Below are 20,965 nucleotides of genomic sequence, written 5' to 3'. Positions count from 1 at the left end.
GCTCCTTGCTATCAGGCTCCTTGCAGAGCCAACACAGGGCTTGATCCCATGAACCGTGAGCTCATGACCTGAGCTGAAGAGTCGGACGCTTAACCAACTGAGGCACCCAGGTGCCCTATATGTCTCAGTTTCTTGGTTTATAAAGTGGCAAAAAGAATAACATCATAGGCGAATTTGATAAATATATTAGACAATATTAGATTTGATAAATATATTAGACAATAATAGATATATTAGACAATATCTCTAATATTGATAAATATATCTAATATTGATAAATATATTAGACAATATTAGATTTGATAAATATATTAGACAATAATAGATATATTAGACAATATCTCTAATATATTTATCAGAGCATAAAGCACATAGTACCTTCCTCTTCTCCTCCTTCTTCTATTTATTATTATTATTATTATTATTATTATTATTATATGATTATCCACTGTCTCTCATGCCTACATTTGTAATCTTCTATACAAGGAACTTAACTTGTTTACATTATAGTATAAGAAGAGTCAGGGATATATGGCAATGAACTGGAGAATAAAAACAGAAAATGCAATTCAGATCTAAAAGAAATCAGAGGAGATAAGAACTACCAAGTGTAAACTATCAAAACAAAGGAGATATAATACAAAAGTAAAAGGGTTAGTCCTAAATAAAGATACTAAGTCCAAATGGGATGCTAGAAAACTCGGGCAGTAATTTAGTAACTATGTATTTAAATGAAGATGAGTTATAGGAGTAGGAACCACTTTACATATTGGAGGCATTTCTCCAAATATGCATGCAAACAAATTTTATTATACAACTTCAAAAATCGACACTATGATATTTCATGAAATTTGAGTCTAAATGTATAAATAAGACACAGACTTCTTGCCCCTTGAAGTTTCTGTGGGAAAAAGAATTCATTTCCAAATTCAGTTAAAAAATTCTAGTTCAAAGCACAAATGACATAGTAACCACAAACTATGGTGCTCTGTGGAGCTAGTGAGAGTTTTGGAATTGGAATTATCTGATAAGAAACAACTCAAAGGGACAGTGAAAATGAAACAAAACTACACAGGTTTTTTTGGAAGCTTACATCAAAGAACATTTCCTATAAATGTATATTTATTTTTGTGAATTTGTTTCACAGAAATCTGAGAATTCTATTGCTTTAAATATAATGACTGGAATTGAAAAGGAACAAAATTCAGGTATTGTCAGTGCAAAGGACTTATTAAAAACAAAAGAAAACAACCAAAAAAACAATGCTTCTTATCCCTAACCTAATGTTCTTTTAGCACAGTATCTCAGAGACCCCAGAGCCAGGGGAAAGAAGATGAATTCCCTCTGAATTAAAAAATATGAAATGTCAGAAATCAAAGGGCTATGATAAGTCTATACGGTGTCTAGTTCATAGGGAGAGAAATTCACAAATTTGGCAAAGCAAAAAAAGGGAAAGAATAATAACCTAGCCATTTCAAAATTATTTTTGAAAAAATATTTTTTTCTAGAAAACTCAATCCTTTGTTGTTAAATTTGTTTTCCTTTTATACAGTCAAAATCAAATGAGTATTAAGCAGAAGTATTAAAACCAAAAGTGGAAATTTGTATTGATTTCATCTAAATCTGAAATTATTCTAATTCTTTTTTCTTTTTCTTAAAGAAACTCTAAATTTGTACTCTAAATTTGACCCTTCTGTTCCTATCCTACCACTAAGGTATTATATGTGTTTATTAATTTTCATTTAAGCATTTGTGGTCCCCATTTCTATTTCAAGAGCAGTGTCTAAATGTGTAGTGTGGTGCTGATGTTAATGACGGTTATGATATAATCAATATTACAGCTTGTAAGTCAGCAAAAGGAGGAATAAAGTGCTATGCATCTCATCCAAAAAACATATGGTCTGCTAGCATTCCTAAATTAGCTTAATGCCTCACTTCGTATGCCATGAATCCAGTAATACTTGGGTGAGATCCCACCACTGTGCTAGGGCACTAACACAGATTTTCTAGAGTATTGGTGACATTGATAGCTAGACATTTTAGTTAAGCCATACAAACTTCAAACTGAAAATAACCACAGCAACATTTTATTGGGAATAACACCACAAAACTATGAAGACTTAAAAATGTCTTCCCAAATAAAATACAACAACAATAACCAAACCATGGATGTTTAAGAGACATAGCTGAGAGCGAAGATGATGGTCTCATCAGAATCCATCAACACTTATTTTTCTGCATGAGTATGAGTTACTTTACATTACTTTATACTCTCTTAAATCAAAATGCAAAGCTGTGCGGATCAGGAAAAATCAGAAAAGGAGACAGCCAGCAATACAGATTCCAGCATAAGCCACAGCATCTTTATTGAAATAAATTGGTTACAAGTGGGTCCTTGTGGGTCAAGGCAGAGGGCAAACACACTTAAGGCATTGTCTCCTCCTTGGGAGGAGTCTCTATGTTTCATCAAAAGGAGAGCATTTTCAGGGGCACCTGTGTGGCTCAGTCAGGTAAGCATCTGACTTTGGCTCAGGTCATGATCTCCCAGTTCATGAGTTCAAGCTCTGTGTCGGGCTCTGCGCTAGCAGCTCAGAGCCTGGAGCCTACTTCAGATTCTGTGTCTGCCTCTCTCTCTGCCCCTCCCCCACTTGTTCTCTGTCTCTCTCTGTGTCTCTCTCCATGTCTCTCTCTCTCTCTCTCTCAAAAATGAATAAATGTTAAAAAAAAAAAAGGAGAGCATTTTCTGATTTACAAATAGTGTTCTGTACAATTTTTATATTTTTTATTGCAAATATTCAAGGTGATATTTTTCATAATTATAGAAGCTATCATACAGTTAGAAAACAACATGCTATTGTTTAGAATTTATAATGAAGTTTAAAAATGTTTATTCTATTTAATACTCTTCTTAACATTAAAATACTATGTAACTTCCTAAAGATGGTTGTTTCATCTTCTATACCCAAATTGTACTGATACTCAAAATTAGATCTGATCTACTGCCTATTTCAGTATGAATCTGTTTTAACTTATGTTTTATATTTAACAGTGTAGCAACAAAATAAGCTTAAAAAAAGAGAATAATGAACATTTCCTCTATTATCATAAATTTGCAATGTTGCCACTAACAAACATATTTCAAACCTAGAAACTTACTTGACTTAAAAAGGAACATTTTAATAAGTACTAGAAAAATTACTTAATAACGTGCTCATCATTTCTATTCTTACTATCAAAGAATTTGATTACTTTAATGATCGTGTAATTTTTTTTCCCCTATGAGGGCTGAAAACCTTTGACAATGTGAACCATGAACTTGAGCGTGAACTTGAATAATTGCTGTTTCCCTATAACTTGCTGCTGTGGCGAATGTTAAGCCATCTGAGAGCTGACATCTAAACATCTGTAAGAATTGGGACTTTTAAGCCCAAACATCCTTCAATAAATACCATAGGCTATTTGCTTTGCAGCATTTCTGCAGACAAAGGACTCACCTCAGGCTCAGGGCCAGCAGCTGCTCCTTTGACTTCAGTAGCTCCCCCACTTTAAAACTGGCATAGCCCAGGAAACTTCTCTGAAAATAAGAAAGAATGCTTTTCGTTAACTTCAGAAGTCCTTAATATTTTTACCGGCACACCAATCAGACAAACCTAGTCTTCAAAAGAATGAAACGTTAAATCCATTAGCCTGACAAATATTTCATATGCAGAGATACAGTCCTCACTGACAGATACAACAATATATCCTTCTCAGGGGGTGAAGTCTAGGGTGCACATGTATCCTTTTCACTAAAAACAAAGAGACCAATAGCCTGGGACGTAACAAAATGTATAGTGCAGAAGCCAGGACTTTTCTAGGAACTAATTTTCTTCGCCTATGAAAAAAACTGGGTTAGAAGAAAAAATGATAAACTTTTAACATTTACCAATGCCGTCCTCGTTCTTATTAGAATTCCTCAAGTCACTGGCAGCAACAACTTTGTATTCCAGATATGAGCAAATCTGGTAGTTGGAGCTATTTTTATGTGGGACTCTGTACAAGTTATAAATAGAAATGCTACATTTCTCCCCCATCACAGCAATGTTTAAAAGCATTTGTTTCCTTTGTTATTTCTAGCATGGGACAATTTCATTCCAACACACAAAAAAGAAAGGTGCTTATTCAGTTACATTTTCTAAAATTGCTTTTTTAACCTATCATACTGGCTGTTGACTATCTATGAATATCTACTTCCTACACTCTTTGGCTCATAATGCAAAGAATAAAACTCTAAATTGGTTTTTCTTTTCCAGGATAAAAATCTTCCATCTCTTTTTAATATTCCTGGCTACTTCTGATTTAAAAGTCACAATATTATGGTATACCATAAATAGTATTTCTCGTTTTCCCCTCAAGGTCAAGAAGTAAACATGAAAACATCAAACCCATATTATTATCTAGGCCATTGCTGCCTCACACATTGTAAAACTCTACAAGAAGTCAAAACTGCATCTTCGAGAGCATTCTCTGTTCATATGTCTGTTGCCAGGCTGCTCTAGAATGAGAGCCTGGACGTAAGTAGTCTGAGGACAATTGTATCTTTTCAGAGAAAAGTGTGTGGTTATTTCATACATAGAAGGCAGCCTTCTATGTATGAAAAGTGTAAGAAAGAAAAGCTTCAGGTCTGAATTTTTCTCCCTCTTTTCAAAGCTCTAATTTAGAATTCTTTCAAAACACTCAGATGCAAACATTTGAAATACAACTCAGCTCTAAAGTTGGAGATGCCTCTATGTTAGTAACAATAAACCCAATAAATTAACCTGAAACTCAAAAAGCTGGTTTAGACACCAAGTCACCAAAGCCAGAAGAACACAAGACTGAATAATTCGATGAAGGGTGTTAGGTGAAAACAGAGATTGAGGCCCACGTCAGGCTCCATGCTGTCAGCATGGAATTCTCTCTCTCATTCTCTTTCTCTCTCTCTCTCTTTCTCTGCCTCTTCCCTGCATATTCTCTCTCTCCCTCCCTCTCTCTCTCTCTCACACACATACACACACAAATTAAACATTAAAAAATAAAGTATTTGTGGAAAGAAGGTCTGATGAGATGTCAATGAGTGATGAAATGAGTGAGTCAAAGCAGAAAAGGAAGTTTAAGAGGTATATGTGTATTTGAAGCTCCACAAGGAGCTTTATTTTGTTTTCTGACAAACTCCTCCTCCCTAGTGCATGGTAGGCATGTGATGAATATTTACTGACAATAAATGAATGAATGAATGAATGAATGGCTGATTTAAAAACTAGCTTTCAAGTCAGTCACTCTATTAGATATGGATATTAGAATGCTCTTTCTGCAGATATTTACAAAGTACTATAATTCACTGAAACGTGGATAATCAAAACAATTTTAGTAGGCAGACTGTATATTGTTGTAGTGAATTTCATTTCAGCCTTTTGCATTTAAATAGATGTCTATCTCACTTCCTCTTTCCTTGATTATCAGGGTTTTTAAACTCCTATTCCCCCCTCTCTTCACTCCAAGAAAACTCTTAACTGATAACAGATTTCATGACACCTCAAAATTTCAAATTATTTTCTCTCTCTTTTGAGATTTTGAAGATATGGTTGGTTTTAGAATTAAAAACACAAACTTCACATGTCATAAATGTTACCGTGGTCTCTTCATCAATTAAAGGAGCAAATGCTCCAGACTGGAATGTAGCAATGAGAGACAGGTGAAGGGGCTATTTTCAGACATAGCTATACACACACACACACACACACACACACACACACACACACACACACACCATGAGCCACAGCTGCAAGTAGTTTGTGACCACAGCCACTGAATGTCTCATCTGTCCACAGATCAAGAGATCCTGTGGAAGGAGGATGTTGGCTTGTACGCCTGTGAGCCAAGCCCAGTGCCCAGAACAGAGGGTTGCCTGGTATGCCTACTGCTTCACTGTGAGGGTTTGAAGTGGGCCAGGAAAAATGCCCATGAGTCAAACTTTCTTCCCATCATAACTGGCTGCCACATGCTTCATTTCAAAGGATAAGGGATTTTACAGAAATCATACAACTTATTAAAAGCTAATTTAGGTAATGGCATCATAGTACTGTTATGAAAGCATGTCAAACTAGAGGAGGTGTTATTTAGGTATAAGTATTACCGTATTTATTCTACAAATAACTATATTATGGAGACTACATGTTGCATAAAGTACAGTAATGAAATTTCTGAAGACAGTGTATAATTGTTCCAAACTGCAATGCTAACAATGGAATTGCCTATATGTTTAATTTCTAGGAAGTTTGTGTGTATTTGCTCCATCTCAATATAAGCAAAACACATCATTCATTTACATGAATATTCACTGGACTCTTGTAAAAGAGTAAATTAATTAGAGGAAAATAGTCTTCTCTGTTTCTAAAACCTAAATGCCCATGAAGGGAAAATAGCATACTAATGTTAATGTAAAAAAAACTTAATATAAAGCTATTTTATCTTTGCTGTCACTGTAATCATAACTATAGAATTTGAGAGAATTATTTATTTTATTTTTTAATTTTTTAATTTTTATTTTTTAAATTCTAGTTAGTTAACATTAACATATGGGGCACCTGGGTGGCTCAGTAGGTTGAGTGTCTGACTTCGGCTCAGATCATGATCTCACAGTTCGTGGGTTCAAGCTCCATGTCAGGCTCTGTGCTGACAGCTCAGAGCCTGGAGCCTGCTTTGCATTCTGTGTCTCCCTCTTTCTCTGTCCCTCCCCTGCTCGCACTCTGTCAATAATAAATAAATGTTAAAAACATTTTTTAGTTAACATATAGTGTAATATTGGTTTCAGGAGTAGAATTTAGTGATTCATCACTTACATACAACACCCAGTGCTCAACACAAGTCTTAATGCCCATCACCAATCTAGCCCATCCCCCACCTACTTCCCTCCATCAACCATCACTTTGTTCTCTAGAGTTAAGACTCTGATGGTTTGCTTCACTCTTTTTCCCCCTACCCTTCCTCTATGTTCATCTGTTTTATTTCCTAAATTCCATATGTGCGTGAAATAATATGGTATTTATTTTTCTCTGACTTATTTTGCTTAGTGAGAAAGTTCTTTAAACACTTTTATATTTCAAATATAACTCAAGGAACAAGATTTTCCATCTCTTCTTCAGTGCTGTTTCTAAAATTCTCATCTTAAAGGTCTTAAACTGGGAGCTCTAATATCAGTGGAAAAAATCGAGAGACAAACAAAAAAATTTAAGTCTCATTGGAGTTGGAGCTCAGAGATCTAAAGTGTCATACTAAATCAGTTATTCTGCCTCAAAATGGAAATCTGGGCTCTCACAGCCCCCAGAATGGTTATCCACTAATGGGTATTGTCTAGCCTTGTTACTCTGTCTTCTTTCTTACTAATACGTGGTCTTAAATGAAACCACTGACAGCCTTAATGGCTGTATGAAAAAGTTGCCTATGATAACTCTATCTTTCTCACAGCTATAGTAATGAGAATCAAAGTAATCCAGGAAAAGCACTTAGTACACTGCTGGGAAAATAGGAATTTAAAAGTTAACCTGGCTTCTACATGGTCCCAGAACTAGTTAATATGCAGAATCCAAGTTGGAATCCAGGTTTCTTGCTTTTCAGTCCATCATTCTTTTATCCCCGTCACACTGTGCCTTATTTCCAAGACAGGCAGCAATTCCCTGTCCCTCTGCCAGGCTCTCTGCCTGCACAACATGTGGTTCTGACCTTTTCTGCCTGCTCGTGAGAGTGCAACACTCACAATGATCATTCTGGTGCAAGCACCCAAAGCAGATGATCATTAAATTGCTTGATATACAATTTTAATCACTCACCTGGCTGGAGAGTGATATCAAGCAGCGTGGAGAAAAGTGGGGCATCTGCCTCAATCCCTGGTTGCTCTCTATGGAGACTATACAAATAAACAGTTTATTCTATTAGCCCTTGCAGGGATTCCAGCTGTACCATATAAAGGGCCAGAAGATGTACAAACTCATACACCTTGCGGTGAGCTGGCCACACCTCCATCACCTATGTTCATCTCACAAAGCCTTTACTCAAAGTATAGGTTTTCTTTACACTACAATTTACAAGTACTATGTAGGGCTGTACTATCCAATGGGTAGAATTAGGCTTGTGGCTATGCTGAACTGAGATGCGCTATTAAGTGTAGAATATACATCAAATTTACACAACATGGTATGAAAAAAAGAATGTGAAATATAGCATTAATAATTTTACATAGTGATTATGTTTTGAAATGATTACATTTTGCATATATTGGGTTCAATAACACATTAAAATAAGTTTTTCCTGTTTCTTTTTACTTTTTTAAAAGCATGGTCTACTAGAAAATTTAAAATTACATATGTGGCACACATCTGTGGCACATATAATATTTCCATTAAAAAGTGATTGTTTAGAGGTTAAATGAATATATCAACAATAAGAATCATACTTTGGCCTATTCTAATAAAACTATACATAGGAACTGTGGCACAAATTTAAAGGGTCTTTGAAGTTGATATCATGAGGCCAATATACAACATCTCCCAAACGTAACTTATAGGACAGGCCCTTTTTCATATTCCATGTGCTTTTTCTTCACTGTCAACCCTAACAGATATGGTTACGTGGTTTCCCATCAAATAGAAAGGGAAAGAGGATACATGAACTATTCACACTGAAAACAAGACATCAGAAAGAAAAACAAAACTATTAAAAGTTGATAAACAGTCCAAAGAAAACATTAAAAGGCATTTTAGGGTGAAGTCATATATTTAAAAATTACATCTTCCCTATGAATATAACTCAAAAGGTCTCAGCACAGATTGGCATCTCGTTTACTAAGACATCAACAAAAGATCTGGGTGCATCCAAAAGATGCTGCTTAAAAATGCAAAGAAATGTATAGAACATATTTGGACTATTTATAATAAAGTATTTCAGCTCATTTTTTTAATGTTTATTTATTATTGAGAGACAGAGAGACACAGAGCATGAGCAGGGGAGGAACAGAGAGAGAGGGAGACACAGAATCTGAAGCAGGCTTCAGGCTCTGAGCTGTCAGCACAGAGCCTGACATGGGGCTCGAACTCACAAACCACAAGATCATGACCTGAGCCATAGTTGGACGCCCAACTGACTGAGTCACCCAGTCGCCCCTAATTTTCAGCTCTTTTTTAACCAGAGTAGTCAATGGTTAGAGTCCTTAGCATGTTGTAATGGGAGAACAAAGTCTTGGCCAAGAGCTAAAGCTCTCAGACACGTTTTGCAGTGCCCAAAGCAATATTCTGCGGATTAATCGATAAGATAAATATTACCCAGGGGTACCTCATAGGTGCTCAAGATGTGGTAATTCTTCTCTGTCCGGAATATCATGTACTCTGAGGGTATTAGACACGCCACAGCATGCTAATTTGTTCTTATTTAGGCTCATTCTTACTATGCTTGAGATTTAGTTCTACAATATAATTGCCATTTTATTGAGTTCTGATGTGTCATAAAGTATACTAGATTTTTACATATTATTACAATTTACATATTATTGCAATTATTTTTAGATGTCTCCTCCCTTTTATTCTGGTGGTTCTAAAAAATTGAAGATGGTTAGCAAACCAAAATCAGGGTATGCTTTCTAATTGATTCAATATATATATATATCATATATGTATATACATTTATTTATTGTTGACAGAGTGTGAGCAGGGGAGGGGAAGAGAGAGAGATACACACACAGAATGCATATCATACATATCATATATGTATATATATCATAATTTACAAGTTTCCAGGCACAAAGGTAGGGCTATTTGAGTGAACAAAATACATAGGCTCTTTGCTATCATGGAGTTTAACACGTAGGAGGATTGGGCAGACATTACTAACATGTAATACCTAGTTTGCTCATTTGTATTACTAATAGCACCTTGATATTGTTTAAGTGAGAATTGTACTGAGATTCCCTGCTGCTTAGGGACTCCTCTCTTCTCAGTGAGAGATACGTATCAGTATACCAATCGAAATTTCCCCAAAAGCTACTGTTTCCCAGAATTGAAGGAACAGCATCAGCTGCCTTTTGTCCTTCAGTCTTCTCCCCATCTGGACTGTGATTCCTGAAGGCGCAATGGTTAGACTGGACAATACTCTAACAAAGGAGGAGCGGCAAGGTGGATAGAACATGGTTGCTAGAAGTCATTTTTGAGTAGCTGCAGTCTTGGGCAATTTCCCCAAACCTTCTTCTAACATGAAAAAAATGAGTCTGTTACTTTCAACCCACTGTTTGCTAGGTTACTTGCTTCTGAATGCATGCCTAACTGATATAATTAGCATGCCACAGAATGTCAATTGAGAATTTTGTTTTGACCCAGGAATTATAGCTGAGTCTCTCACAAAGACATTATACCAAATGCACCATAGTGTCAGTTCAGAGAACCTCTAGTGGCCTGAGTTAGCAACCTCCTCACAGTGCTTAAAAAGAAGCCAGTTTACAGAAACTGGCCTATTAGTAAACATGACACACACAGCTGATATAAAGGTAGTGTTAGCAGAGAGGGAAGGTGAGCATTTCACAAGGTGTACTATTTAAGAACCGAGCCTAATTTCTTTGTTATATCATACTCAGGAAGACACCTTAAAGTCAAGGGAGGGGTGCCTGGGTGGCTCAGTTGGTTAAGCGTCCAACTTCAGCTCAGGTCATGATCTTGCGGTTCATGAGTTCAAGCTCCGCGTCGGGCTCTGTGCTGACAGCTCAGAGCTTGGAGCCTGCTTCGGATTCTCTCTCTTTCTCTCCTTCTCTCTCTTTCTCACTCTCTCCCTCTCCCCTGCTTGCACTCTCTCTCTCACAAAAATAAACTTTAAAAAGTAAAAAAAAAAAAGTCACGGGGGTCTGGTCAATTATTAAGCTTGTGGGTGTCCAAACCATCTTTGGCTCCACTATATCAGAAACTGGAGATTGTCTCTCCTTTGAAAATCATGGACTGTCTAGCATCTGATGCTGGTCGGGCTTGTAGAAAGGGACAGCAGAGAGACGGCTGAACTGAGAGAGGAAACACCAGTGGGGTAGCCTGCATCTCTTCTGTGTGGCATGGAAAATACATACGTGTGTTTCATCAGGGCCAAAAAACACCGCAAGCAGCTGAGCAAGCATTACATGCTAGAAAAGTAGGTCTTAGCAGCAAGAGCGTACCGGGTGAGCCTGGGCAGTGGAGAAGGTTGAGCCAGAACCAGATTCCCCATGGTAGGGAAATCTGTGATGGGAAGGAGCCTACAAGGTCTCCAGAAATACCTATAGTTGTGTTCATTACAGAGACAGCATTTCAATGTCTGCCACATGCTGACAGGCAGCACTAGCCTGAGAAATATCAAAACCAGCAGAAAGGGAACCACAACCTCACCATGGGCAAGCACAGAAGGAACCTCTCCCCATTCCTTTCTCCTTGCCACAGCATTGAGCAATAGAGGAGGAAAGGGCAGGACTCATGTGAGAATCGGACTATGCTCCCCTTCCACTACAAGTTGCTAGAGGAACAGAGATGTCTACCCCATAGTGGGAAGTGATGGGGGAGGGAGGGGGAGAAGAAAACAATTAAACTCAGAGAAGGAACTCAAGTTTTAAAATGAATAGGATATATTTCAAGAACTTGAATGAGAGAAAAAACAGGGAAATTTACATAACTAGCCCAAGATGTCACTAAAGCTTCAAGCGAGGGGGATTTAACACTGAGCAGTTGTGGGGATGAAGGGTTAGAAGAGGAAAAATAAATTAAACTAGCTCATCTTTCTTGAATCTCAAAAAATAAATAAAATTCCTTATAAAATAATGCATTCAGTTGATAGTTAAAATTTCAAAAGGTCTTGTTTTCAGAAGCAAGTACTAAGGGTGTGATGAGAGCTTGCGATGGAGGTTCCAGTTAAAAGGAGTGCACCTGAGGTGGTCACAACCCAAAGGCTGTGAACAGAGCCCTGAGCCCTGAGCAGGGGAGGAACAGCACTGGGCAGGGAAAGGGTCCTGGGGCCTGCAGCAGTGAAGGGCCTGAGGCTGGGAAGAACTTGCTAGTCACTCTGGAGAAACTAAGCATAGTCTGGGCAGCACAAGAGGTTTGAAGGTTTGCAGAAAACAAAGCATGAAGATTCACTCTAGTAAAAGAGAACAACATGTCCCCAGGAAGAAACCAGAAGCTTGTGTTAGGCATGAGAGAGCACAGAGTGCCCTTTTCCTTCTCCTTCCCGATCAGAATGTCAGACATGGCTGACATTCTTCTCCATCAATTCAACTCACTCTTTGGTGCACATATTTGGAGGGTTTTCTTGGCAGGTTCAGACAGTGGCTGTTGCTAGTGAGGAAATGATCGGCATATAGTACTCTGCTCCACATATCAATTGGGAGAAGGTTGTCAGTTGCCTGTAGGATTTCTGGGAATTTCAAATAGGTCTTTCAGTTGGCTCAGTCCCATGGCCTCTATAGACTCAACTTATTTCTAGGCTTTTTCATCCTCTCTGCACAGATCCCAGGGACTCAGCCTGCTGGGCTATCTTTTCAGGAGTTGTCACCACCTACTCTAGGCTTGCCTAAGCAAAAAGCACCTATTATCTTTCCGCTTTTCCAATTTCTAAAAGCTGCAGATGCAATGGCTCAGATGCAGCAGGAATTCTGCAACACCGGTCTGCACTTTGGTGGCAGCTACTGTTGTGAGTTGCATTACAGTGTTTAAGCAGCAGGAAGCAGAAAACAGCAGTCTTTCAGGTAATTAGTTCTCTGCCTCCTTCCTGAAGCAGTCGAGCCCACATCAGCAATCTCCCTGGCCCTCTGTTGTTCCAGGAATGTTGGTTCCAAATTGCATCCCAGCTACCTGCAGGACAATTTCTCGATTCATCTCTATCCAGTGAAACAAAATATGAGTTCATCTGGGGATAATTTTCGAGAGACAAGAAATGAACTCTATACAATTCGCCAAATATGTGCCCCCTTGCATGGTCACACCCTGTTAATTTAACACAATTTCATTTTTTGGCCATCAGACAGCAGAAGGCCAGTGAAAATCCAAATGATTTAACTTAGAAGTGCTGTGTGTACCTTTTGGAAAGATAAAAAAACACTTACCCCAACCTCTGGCAGGGGATCCTTATGTTCAGGTAGGACACTGGTTCGAACCTATAGAGAAAAAACAAACGTTTTCTGTAGGATTTTGGAGTAGAAACTAGTGCAGAAGCTTCACACAGGTGCTGGGTGTCATTTTCCCATCATGGAGCATCAATTCAGACTGGGGTTAATCATTACCGAAGGTACCTGTGTACATCACCTGCTGCAGAGCCATAAAGCTCTCCTCTGATAGTTGCTAAGCTTCCTGGTTTTCCTAAGTACACAGAACTACTGGATCCTTACCCCATCACCCCTTGTCAAATACAGAGATGTCTGGGCTTTAGGTGAATCAGCTTTAATCTCCTCAAAAAGCAACCCTAATTCAACATTCAAAGGAAAGGACAGAGTTGGTGTAGAGCAAGTCATTCCATGCAAGCTCAATAAATATTTATTCTCTAAATGAGCACCAAAACCCACAGTCTTTATAGTATATCCCTCCCACAGGAGAGTTCTGGGCCAAATTGTCAGATACCATTATCTAAATTCATTTGAAAATGAATTCTCAACTGGGGGAGAGGGAAATAGTGTAAAATAATCAGTCATCTGGGGAAGCTTTTCATATGTTTGAATGTGTTCCAAGTGAAATATCAACCCCTTAGATGATAAGTAGGCATATATCTTCTACTGAGTAGTGATCCTTAATCCTGGTTGTGCATTAGAGTTACCTGGGGACCTTTCAAACTGCTGGTGCTCTTTCCTGCCCCTGGATATTGATTCTAATGTACAGTTGAATCGATGTTTCTCTATTTAAGAAAAAACACTTCAAATGAAAAGAAATCACGACTATCTTTCTCACTTAAGAAAAGGCTAGTAAAAGAAAGAAACACATAAAACCTAAATCTAGTATATCTTAATTTGAAGTAAGGATTAGATAATAAAGTTAAGTGAATACAGAGCAATAGACAAGCATACTCTGTTTAACTGGAGAGCAGAGGGAAGGGGTGATGGATGGGAGAGAGGAACCCTAGAAACACATGATGGATCAATATTTTAGGGGGTCATTTTAACAAAATCCCTTTGGAGGTACTGCACTGCCAATCATAACTCTCTTGAAATCCTTTAAGCTCTGACATACTTGACCATACCTGGTCAATTCTCCCAGGTTGAAGAGATACCTATAACACCCCTCATAATGTCAAAAGACTTGAACTAGCTCCCGAGGGCCTACTAGTCTTTAACACGGTTTCCATTTTCTTGGAAAAAGCCTCAAGCCATGGTAAAACAGTGCATTTTAACTTCCAGCTTAAGGCTCCTTCTTTGTTTCTTTATGACAGACCCAGCACTATCGCTTGCACAATTTGTCAGTCATTATGACTCAAATTGTTCACCAGAGCACAAAATAAATGACAGGAGAGATCCCAACAGAGTAAACAACACAATTTGCAGAACACACTCCACTCAGGATTTCATGACAGAGCGTTCACTGGCGAAGAGCATTTGCAGTGTGGCGGCTGCATTAATGCTCTTTGGTCCAGAATGTTCAGATGTACCATTCAGTCTCATTATCTGAAAACCATTAGCTGGCCTCAAAGGATAAGGAATCTGTATATTAACAGGGGACTATAATGGACCATACAGTGTGCGTATGTGTATGATATCCCTCTCTCTCTCTTTCATACACACAGTATATACTCTCTCTGTCTCTGTCTCTCAGATTAACTCTGTCTCTGAAAGACGGAGAGACTTGTTCCCCCCTTATCCACGGTTTCACTTGCCATGGTGTCAGTGTTACCCACAGTCAACCACTCTTCTCTGGAAGCAGAGGAATCTCCTTACATATCATCAGGTCAAAGCAGCCTAACGCTACATCACAATGTCTATGTCATTCACCTCATTTCATCTCAGCACATAGGCATTTTATCATCTCACATCATCATGAGAAGAGGGAGTATAGTACAATAAGGTATGTTCAGAGAGAGAGAGACCATATGCACAGAACTTTTATTATAGTATATTGTAATAATTGTTCTATTTTATTATTAGTTATTATCAATCTCTTATTGGCCCTGATTTATAAATTAAACTTTATCATAGGTATGTATGAATAGGAATAAACAGTATATGTAGGGTTCGGTATTATCTGTGGTTTCAGGCATCCACTGGGGATATTGGAAGTATCCCCTGTGGATTAGGTAAGACAACTGTATACACAATTACATACACACACACACACACACACACACACAATATGCACATGTATGCATATATATATATATATATTCACACACATATATATGTATATATGCATATATAGTATATAAAGTATGTAGAGTGTACATATTTTATATATATATATATATATATATATATATAAATGTACGTCTACTATATATCAGAATGGATTATATATAGTGAATGTATATTCACACATATGCAACCCATATAACACATATATATGTGTATGTTTATGCATCATTTTAAGAAAATATTTGACATCCAAATAACATTATCCAACGGGATATGCTTAAATTTAGAAATAAAGTGAAAGAAGTCAGACATTGGTGGAGGTCAACATATATAGTATTGCTATATCATATATATGTGTGTGTATATACACACACACACACACACACACACACTCTATGTGATATAATATTAGATAAGGTACAATAATATTGACAACTACTGCAATATTGTCATTAAATTTATGTTTATTTTATCAGGACAATTAGTCCTTATAAATATAAATAAACTACAAAGAAAAAAAAAAAAAGATTCCTGACCCAAAGGTGTATACTATAAAAAAATTTCAAAGATAATCATGTACCAGTTTGCCATTTCCAATGTGTGTACATGTGTGAAGGAGAGAGAGACAGAGAACGAACTTCCCTTTACATAATAAAACTATTTTTGAAAAGTACATGTATGTCACATGTCATAACTCAAGGCATGTTTAAAACACTAGCAGAGCTCCTGATATAGAGGAATTGAAAAACAAAACTTTTGTAAACCAATTTTAAATTTTATAAAGTCAGATTTTCATATGAAACACATGTTTAAGGTAGTATATATGTATAGTTATAAAACTTTTATATTTAAGGTTAATGCTACAGATGTTATGGTATATAGGTCACACACTGATGATGTTTTTTCTTGCATAATATATAGCCCTCATTACACTAAACACATACTAGGTGGCAAGCACTGGGTTTGCCAGTAAATAGGGTCCCATTTCTTCTCTTTGGGATTTCAGAAACCAGTGGATGGGACAAATATATAAATAATCCAGTACAACATAATACATGCTATAATGGAAATGTGAGCATTTTTCTGTGGGCATTCAGGGTAAGGAGTAATTAATCCAGACTGAATGTCAGGAAAGGCTTCACAGAACAAGCAGTCTGGGTTTTGACGGATGTGTAGGAGTTTTAAGCAAGGAAAAATAGGATGAAGCAAACAGCGTATTACATAATAAGCATGCGTCATGGAGTTGTAAAAGGCCATTGGTTAGGGCGCCCGTGTGACTCAGTCTGTTAAGCGTCTGACTCTTGGTTTCAGCTCAGGTCATGACCTCATGTTTCATGCAACTGAGCCCCTCAATGGAGTCCATGCTGAGAGTGTGTGCCTGCTTGGGATACTCTATCCCTCTCTCTCTTCCCTCCCCTACTTGCTCGTTCTCTCTCTCTCTCTCTCTCAAAATAAATAGATAAACTTAAAATATAAAGGCCATTTGTGTTTGGGAAAGAGTGAGTATTCTGATAATACCATAACAGGGGGGCCTTCAGGGAAATGGTAAGAGTTGGGATGATGTTTGGTTATATGTCTGAGGAGAGAGGTTGGGCCATTTGATATCTATCATGTTATGGAACTGGAGCTTTATGCAATTTATAGACAATAGGATATCAGGTAAGACAATCAAGTAGAAAAGTGATGTTATCAGAGCCCCTTAAATCATATCCACTATGCCCTGAGTCATATTGGGAAAATAACCTCTTTACGCTAGTTGCCTTTTGCCTTTTTGTTAGCTATCTTTAGCATAGGGTGAATAATAAACCTCATAGTTGTTGTAGTACATCTTTTAAGTACCCAGAACAGTACCTGCCACTGAGAGGGAAGAAGGGAAAGAGTGAGTAAAGAAAAGAAAGGGAAGAAGAATTAGAAGAAATGAGGAGGGAGGGAGAAAAAGAAAGGAGAAAGGAAGAGAGAGGAAAAAGACAGAGGAAAAAGAGTAAGACAGAGATGGGGTGGGTAGAAAAGGCAGGAGCAATATGTCACTGAAAACAAATAATAAAGCCTGGACAGATTTAGATGAGGCCTTTTGATGAGGAAGGGATGATGCAATGGCTGTCACTGTAACATTTGGAACATTCCAGTTCACGGGCAATGTCATGCCTCCTGAGATTTACTGGCCTTCCTTCAGGATTCATTTTCCCTTTTTTGGTCTTATTAGCCATTCTTCTTCCCAGTTTTCTTTACCATACCCCTCCCTGTCCTTCCTGGGACACAAGAATGTCTGCCTGACCACATATTTAAAGTTATTATAACTTCCTCTTGTCTAGGAGGACACTTTTATGATATCAAATAAAGATCACTTAATAGAAGTGATCATGTAGATTATATGTTCCATCTTGAATAGTTCTCAAGTTTCATATAAAGCAAATTCATTTACTTTTTCATAGGCTCAAACTTCCATATACTAAATTTGCCTTGAAAAAAAGAAAAAGGTTGGGAGGGTGGTGGAGACTGCTGTATTCTTCATGGGTGAGTAGGTAAGAATGAGCAATAGGGCTGCCTCAACTGCAGGCATTGTTGACTATCCAGATATAGAGAAGGGGTAGGTCAGGCTGCCATGACTGTGCACTAGGCTGTCCATGCCTCAGCCCCGGGCAAGTGCATCTTCTCAAGAGCAAATGCAACTTTTCCCTAGCTGGGCTCAGCTGGACAGGGTTGTAACAGTGCTTGAACATCCCCAGGGCAGGGAAAGGGCCTAGATCTTCTTCTTGGACTACTGTGACATCTGGTAAGTTCTCTGATATTGAATGCATTGTTGAAACACATTCTTTTTTTTTTTTTTTAAATAAAAATGTTACTCTAATTCTCTACATATCTCGAGTTAGAATATATTATTTCATCACATTTACTTGTTCCACTTGGAACGAGGCACCAAACTGCCTTCATACTCAAACACATGAAAAGCTGACTGGTACAGAAGTGTTCTGCCACCTTCCACAATATTAATATTCGGGGAGGAAGCTGCTCAGTTAGGCCCATATTTCCCAGGATGCCTTGTTTTGAGAGATAGCCATGTACCAAGCTCTCACCAATAAAATATATGTGTAAGTGATGTTTGCTGCATCCAAACTGGAGTTCTCCGAAGTGGATAGCCTAGGCCCTCTTCACTGTCCTTTTCTCCTTCCAAGGAGTCCCGCCCTTAGGTGACTGCAGAGCCACACATGAAAGAACACCATTCGCCACGCCATACCACGTATCCCTACCAGTGTTAGATTATAAATGATTGTATCAGTTTTCTATTGCTGCTTAACAAATTTCCACAAACTCAGCTGCTTAAAACAACATCCACTTATTAATTCACAGTCTGTAGGTCAGAAATCCAGTCCTCATGTGGTTGATTTCTCTGCTCTGGTATTACAAGGCTGCAGCCTCTCCTGGAGGTTTGTCTAGGCAAAGGTCTGCTTTCAGCTTCCACAGGCTGGTAGCAGAATTCAGTTCCTTGCAGCTCTAGGACCAAGGTCCCCATTTTCTTGATGAATGTCATCTGGAAGCTGCTATAAACTCCTGGAGTTTATTCCATGCCACTGTTACTCCATGCCATGTGGCTTCCTTCATCCTCAAATCCAGCAACAGAGGATCTGCTTTGCACCAAATCCTTCTTGCACTTCAGATATCTGTCTTTGGAATCCACTCTTTTAAAGGCTTATCTCATTAGGTCAGACTTGCCCCAGATAATCTCCCACTCTTAGGCAACTTTGCCATGTGACATGATCTAATCACAGGAGTATGTCCCAGGGACCATGTAGAATGTGTACAACAATGGGGCAGTAATCCTGGGGCCAGTGTAGAATTCTGCCCAACACAATGACCAAGAAATAAACTTCCCACTGTGAAAAAACACTGAAATTTGGATGTTTACATTTGTTTCAGCAGATCACATAATATGACCCCCCCCCCATTTTTTTTTTTAATGGAAGTTTGGATTCCATTTATGGCTATGAAGAAATAAAGCAAAATAGCTAATATTAAATCCTAATTCATTATTTTAATGTCAACAGATCTGTATTAACTGCGTATTATGATCCAGTGACTGTCATAAACACTGGCAATCCCAGAGATTAGGAAGACAAGGTATTTCTCACCCACAGGTAATAATGATAACATGGCAAGGGTCAAAACATACAATTATAATTGCTAAGCATCTTCAATTGTGTAAAACTTACCAGCCATTCTTAGATACTGATTTTCCAACTATTTAATTTCTGTTGTGCATGGAGAAAATGATCCATGTATAAGCCCAAATGATTCATGTCACAGAACCTTAGAGATGGGAGGGATCTTAGGGTAAACCTAGAAAAACCACCTCTGTGATGTGAAAATTGTACATGAAATATCCCGGGAGGTTACATTTAAATTTTCTCCTTGGACATGTTTAATCTCTAGCTTATTCTCTTACTAATTAGTCTTGTAGAAGTAGTATTGCTCACCTACCTAAAGGCTCCAAACAGATTAAGTTAATGAAAGAAGTAGGTTGAGTGTGAGAGACAATAGGGAGGGGAAAGGAATCTGGCAAAAATGGAAATCACATTCTTAGTCTATGAAGAACAACTATCCAGCTCCAAGTAATTAAAATGTTCCTGAGAAAAAAATTTCTTCAATTATCAACAATGGACAAATCCTAACTCTTTTGCAGGTATACCATTATTAGTATTTAATTATTTTTGCCAGAAACCAGCCTGATATAAAAGGTAAAAATATGCCCAGTACTATTTTTAGTGAGTGGGGGGGAGTGCTATTCTAAAGCAATTGTTCTTAATCTTGACAACACATTAGAAACCTCTGGAATATTTTTTAAAGCCAGTTTCCAGGCCATGTTCTAAAATAATTACATCAGAATCTCTGAGGGAAGAATCCAGGGATCAGTGCTTTTTAAGGCTGACTCCACACCTGTTTCCAAAGTGCAGTCAAAGTTAAGAATTACTGCTGTAAAATAAATGAGATTGTTTTGAGTGTAAGCCTCAAAACTAGCTCCAAATCCTATGAAAATTTGCAAAAAAAAAAAAAATGTACTAGGCAATGGTCATGTGATGGAATAAGGCTCTCTTGGAAAACAAAAAATTAAAAAAAATATGTTAATGGATTCTCAGAGCTGGAAGAGGTCTTAGACATTATCAGGCCATGTTGCTTAAATTTCAGTGTGCATTCTCATTACCTACTGGTCTGCAGCTGGTTGGGGGATGGTCTGAGGACTATCCCTTCCAAGGTTGTTATAGAAATGCAGAATCTCAGTCTCACTCCAAACAACTGAATCAGAGTCTTCATTTCAGTAAAGTCCCCATGTAATTCATATGCACATTCAAGTGTGAGAAGGTCTAGTCTAGGATAGTGCTTATGAGGAAAATAGGTCACAGGTGAGAATGGTAGACATTCATTTGCACATAAACACGCTTGAGACAAGGGGTGGGGTTTATTCTTCTGGTTTTGAAGGTTTTTGGTAATTTATTTTTAAATGTCAAGCATCTGTAAAAGCTCCAGATAATACTTTCTATCAGAGATGCCCTTTCCTTTCTTATGCAAAGGGGGGAAGGGTTGCTCTTATCATCAATCTCAAATCAGGGACTGATTTGGGAGAGAGCTTAG

General features: G+C 37.9%; 1 protein-coding gene across 9 annotated transcripts in view; it reads right to left on the bottom strand.

The window, feature by feature from the left end:
- INPP4B (inositol polyphosphate-4-phosphatase type II B) overlaps positions 1-20,965 on the bottom strand; it is a 759,315-nt gene that overhangs the window by 246,011 nt on the left and 492,339 nt on the right. For all 9 annotated transcript variants that reach the window (XM_042935411.1, XM_042935413.1, XM_042935409.1 and 6 more), the window contains 2 exons: positions 13,115-13,165; positions 3,495-3,574 (listed from right to left, as the gene is read on the bottom strand). In XM_042935411.1, the coding sequence (XP_042791345.1) occupies positions 3,495-3,574; positions 13,115-13,165 (131 nt within the window). The remainder of the gene's footprint in view (positions 1-3,494; positions 3,575-13,114; positions 13,166-20,965) is intronic.

Source organism: Panthera leo, chromosome B1, assembly GCF_018350215.1.
Source record: "Panthera leo isolate Ple1 chromosome B1, P.leo_Ple1_pat1.1, whole genome shotgun sequence".
NCBI lineage: Eukaryota > Metazoa > Chordata > Mammalia > Carnivora > Felidae > Panthera > Panthera leo.
This window is presented reverse-complemented; position numbering and strand designations above follow the sequence as displayed.